The 4,710-nt window shown below is 58.1% G+C and overlaps 1 protein-coding gene across 2 annotated transcripts in view; it reads right to left on the bottom strand.

Moving 5' to 3' along the window:
* Window positions 1-581: 581 nt before the first annotated feature.
* Window positions 582-4,710, bottom strand: part of DVL3 (dishevelled segment polarity protein 3) — a 33,795-nt gene continuing 29,666 nt past the window's right edge. For both annotated transcript variants that reach the window (XM_085587947.1, XM_021544169.4), the window contains 4 exons: window positions 4,341-4,472; window positions 3,944-4,111; window positions 3,125-3,337; window positions 582-2,834 (listed from right to left, as the gene is read on the bottom strand). In XM_085587947.1, the coding sequence (XP_085444073.1) occupies window positions 2,410-2,834; window positions 3,125-3,337; window positions 3,944-4,111; window positions 4,341-4,472 (938 nt within the window). In that variant the 3' untranslated portion in view covers window positions 582-2,409. The remainder of the gene's footprint in view (window positions 2,835-3,124; window positions 3,338-3,943; window positions 4,112-4,340; window positions 4,473-4,710) is intronic.

Genomic DNA, 4,710 nt, shown 5'->3' with positions numbered 1-4,710 from the left:
GCGCCCCCCCCGCGCACTGCAGAGACGCCGCGCGCGCGCCCCGCCCGCGCCCCGCCACTGCGCATGCGCTTCCGCAGGGTGGGCGGGAGGCCCGCGCGCCGGGGGCGGGAATTACATTGCCGCGCAGAGCGCACTGGGAGTTGTAGTCTGTGGCCGGGCGAGGACAGCTCGGCGGCTGCGCTCGGCGAGCGGCCGGGCCGGGGGCGCGCCCGGGCAGGAGGCCGCGCTCGCCCTGCGAAGTCCTGAGGTCGCCGCGTCCTTCCAGAGGGCCGCCGGCTCCCGCTGGCCTGGCGCGCAGGCATCCCCGCTCCCCCGCCCCGCATTGCTGCCCCAAGGGCCAGCGCCCGCGGCCGGACTGGCCCCTGGTTCTGCCGCTGGAAACGGGGAGCCAGGAGCCCCGAGAGCCCCCGCCCACGCCCTGCTCCGGAGAAACCAGCCCGCAGCCGTTCTCGGCATCCGGGCAAAGACAGCTGGCACAGACACAGGGTGCCCTGGTCCTGCTGGGATGGATCTCAGAGCAAACCACAGGAGGATGGAGGAGGCTGGGGGAAAAATAATAAATGAACGACACAAGCCAGGAGTCCAATAAAACTATGTTTATAAATAAAAACAAGGAGATTGGTGTTGTTTTTATAAAACCCAGTGGGTAGGGCAGGGCAAGGAGTGCACAGTGGCCAGGGAGGCTACTGGGGACAGTGACTCCAGCGGGCTGAGGGAAGGAGAGGCTTTAGGGAGTCAGGGAGATGAACTGATGGCACGTGAGAGCTGGCATGGGGGGCTGCAGGGGCAATGCAGACTCCCAGGGAGCAAAATACAATTCAACTCCATCGTATAAAAACTGTGAACACAAGAAAGACCAAAGGAGGCAACGCTTGTGGAGAAAGCCACATCGTGGCAGGAGGAGAGGGCGCCGGGGCGCCAGCACCAACAGCAGCAGGGTTGAGCGTGTCCATACTGTACCGTGCTTGGCCCTGGGCATGGGGAAAGGGCTGCCCCAGCCCCAGGCACGTCTCTGAGTACCCAGAAGTGGAAAGAGGAAAGGCAGGGAGCACTGGAGCAAACAGACTCAACTGTCCCAGCACACCTGTGGGTATTGAGCCCAGAAGCCATGGTTCAGGCTGCAGTCTCATCCCTGGAGAGCTTGCTCACAGCCCAGAGGGAGCGGGGTTGTCACAGAGGTTTGTCCCTCCCAGCAGCCAGGCCAGCAGCAGTGGGCAGAGAAAACAGACTCAGGCCCTTCAGAGGGCAAATACAGGGGACCTCCATGTCTCTCCAAAGCATGAAAGCTGTGCCCCGCCCTCACCTTCTAAGTTAGTCCAGGCCCCTGAAGGTACCACATAGCTGAGCAGCAGCACGACAGCAGGAGGGAGAAGGCCACAGCTGCCACTGCCAGCCCCAGACACGGGACAGCCCCTACAAACAGGACAGGCAGCAGCACATTGCAGGCAGGAGGGCAAAGAGCAGGATGGAAGGAGCAGAGCTCTGCCCTTAAATCTCCCCAGAAAACCCCAGGGCAGGTGTAGGGTACTGAGTCACCCAAGAGGCTGTGCACAGGCAATCACCACCTCTCTGGGCAATCACAGCCCCAGCCCTGAGACCTGGCCAAGGTGAAGAGGGTCCTGCCATGGGTCAGTGTCAGGCTTGGACCTAGCCCAATATGTGGGCAAGAGAAGGGAGGCAAGAGGGAAGTGGCAGCATCTCTCCACTCCCTGGAGGCACTGAAGCCCTGGAACATTCATGCATTAGCCAAAAGGCAACTACAATGGCATTTAAAATACATATATAAGGCTGGTCCCTGCTCCCCTCTCAGGGCTGTGGGAAGGGCAGGGCATCTTCCACGAGGGGGAGGAAAGAAGCCATCTTCAGCGCCATGCGTGCCCAGCGCCCCTGGAGCTCTGTGTCCTGCTGTCGGGCCACGCCATGCTCCAGCTCTCCCCCCCATGGGCGGCAGGCTCAGAGAAAGTCAAACACCCCGTAATTCTTTGCTGCTTGATAGAAGAAACACAAAAGGGTGAAAAGAAAGAAGAGATGTTTAGGGTGAAAGGATTGAGGCAGCAGTGACACACGGGCAAGCAGCACAGGGTGCTGGGACGGATGCGGATTAATGGGGTTAGAGAGGATGGCAGGAGGGAATTACCATCGGAAATACACAAGTCTGGTGGCGGGATGGGCTGACAGCACCCAGCAGGCCTGCCAGGCCTGTCCACCCCGCTCGAGGAGGGATTAGAATCAAGGTTTAGTTCCATTTATTATTTTTTTCCCTTTTTTTCTTTTTGTTATCAAGACAAAAAAAAAAGAAACAAAAAAACCCCCAAAAAAACAAGGGGTGAAGCCAGGGCTGGTCCTAGGAAACAAACGACAGGGATAGAAAGGGGAGGAGGGACAGCAGACAGACAGGGGATGGGCGCTTCACATTACATCCACAAAGAACTCACTGGGGTTGCCCATGGCCATTCGGAAGGACTGTCTACTGGCTGTCAGTTCGGGGGGCACAGAGGCCAGGTCACGGCCCGGCGGCGCCCCGGGGGGCCCCATGGCTGACGGCGGTGGAGGCATCAGCAACATGGGGGGGCTGAAGAGAGGGGGGAGGCCGGGCGGGCCGTACGACTGCTGGCTGTGGTGGCTGCGGATGCTGTGAGCCAGGGAGTGCTGGCTGCGCTGGCTGTGCTGGCTGGCCGGCACCGAGCGCTCGCTGGCCGCACGCTCGCGCCGCATGCTGCTCCTCGTGGTGTGGTCCGACTCGCTCCCGCTGCCGCCTGACTTCGACTCCCCGGTCTTCTCTCTCTCCTTCCTCCTCTCGCTGCCACTGCGATTGGAACCGCTGCTCCGGCTCCCTGTGAAGCACATGAGGCAAGGTCAGGCGCCAGCTTGGACGAGTCAGGAAGAACACATGGATTCTCCTCTAGCCAAGGGAGGACTGCAGCACGCTCTGGCACAGCCAGACCCCAGCACAGTCTGTGCTCGCAGGCTCCTTTCAGCAGCGAGTCCCACGACCCTTCTGAGGTGGCTTCTACCCTGGCTTCCCCCACATAGGGCCTTGCCTAAGCAGCCTTTTCCTGCTGCTGCCCTGTACTGAACAGGACATCTGCCCACCTACAGGCATATTTTAGTCCTTTTCACTCACCTTCACTGTGCTGACTGCCTGCACTGCCCCCTCCGTAGCTGTAGCTTGGGTCAGGGAAGCCGGGATGGGGGTTGTATGGATGAGGTGGTGGATATTGATACGGGAAGGCCATAGGCCAGGGTGCAGCTCCTGGGTGGGGGAGCGGAGCCAAAGTGTCCTGATCAGAGGCACCACTGGAGCCGTCATGATCATGAAGAGACAGATTAGCCATGTCTGCAAGAAAGCAGAGAACAGGGGTTAATCCAAGCAGAAAAACAACTGTGTGTGGTGAAGCAGTTCTCTGTCCATTCTTGCTGATGGACAAGGACAGGATATGCAAAGAGACACAAGAAGTTGGCACTCTCTCTGTTAGTCAATGCCACTGTTTGGGCTTCCTGGCTGAACAACTGCCAGGCTGTGGGAGTCCAAGCTGCCACTCTAATACAGAGACCAGATTGGTGGGAAAGGACCACAGCTCACCCTGCCAATTCCTTCCCCCATCTTGCCTGAGTAGAACCGAGTTGCCTGAGCACTAACCCCTTGCCAGCACTGAAATTCAGAGCCTGGAGGCAGTCAGTAAAGACTAAGTCTCTGCTATGACTGCCCATCAGAAAAGATCACATAGTAGGTAACACTGTCACCTGCTGCTTCCAACTTCACTACCTCAGCAGCAGGACAAGGGAGCTGGGATATTCTTCATCACTGCCTTAACAGAGTCTGTAGAACAAGGGGCCCAGCCTGATAGCAGTGGCTGTATGCGTGTCCCCATGGTGTCAGCAGGGCTCTGCAGGACCACGACCCCTCCCATCCTCTCCCTCCCACCCACACCAAGAGCCATACTTCCACAGAGGTCCCCGAAGATGTAATAGCACTGCTCCGAGAAGGTGATCTTGTTGACGGTGTGTCGGATGTAGCCAGCCTTCAGCAGATTGCTGGCATATTTGCGGGACTCACGGCGGTCTGTAAAGCCCTCCACATGGTGATAGAGCCAATCTACCACATCCGAACCTGCCACCAAATATAGAGTTAAATTTGGCAAGAGAGAGGAAGACAGCGACCCTTGAGGCAGTGAGCCACACTGGAGCAAAGGCAAAGTGGGTCAAAAGGTTCAATCTGTGACTCTTGCCTAGCCGGCAGTTTGTTCATGGTGACAAAGATGCTCCCTTGGACATCTGCCTGAAAACGGACCACCCATTCCCCAGTCCCTGCCTCTGCTGCAGGCAGCACAGTCTCTTACCAATGAAAGCATTGGGGATGGTGATCTTCAGCCACATGCGGTCACGCACCTCGAGGCCTGACTCTGGTGAGGCCATGGCTTTGACAATGGTGGCCATGTCACTGTGGATGGACAGGTGAAAGTCATCGAGGCCTGTGGTGTGGATGAAGGAAGGTAGGCAAAGGTGAGAGAGAACAGAAGAGACAAGAGGGCCACATGGAAGCATCACACACGGGAGGAATGGGCCAGGGAACAATACATCGCAGACAGCCTTGAGGTACACGCTGTGTAACCCCCCTTCCAGCCTTCCCATGTTATCCTTCACATGTCAGCAGTTTCTTCTTGGGCAAAGCCCAGGCAAGAGTCACAAACTTACAACAAACTCTTGGCT

This window comes from Lonchura striata, chromosome 9, assembly GCF_050655825.1.
Source record: "Lonchura striata isolate lonStrDom1 chromosome 9, ASM5065582v1, whole genome shotgun sequence".
NCBI classification, from domain to species: domain Eukaryota; kingdom Metazoa; phylum Chordata; class Aves; order Passeriformes; family Estrildidae; genus Lonchura; species Lonchura striata.
The sequence above is the reverse complement of the archived record's forward strand: the minus strand, read 5'-3'. Positions and strand labels throughout refer to the sequence as shown.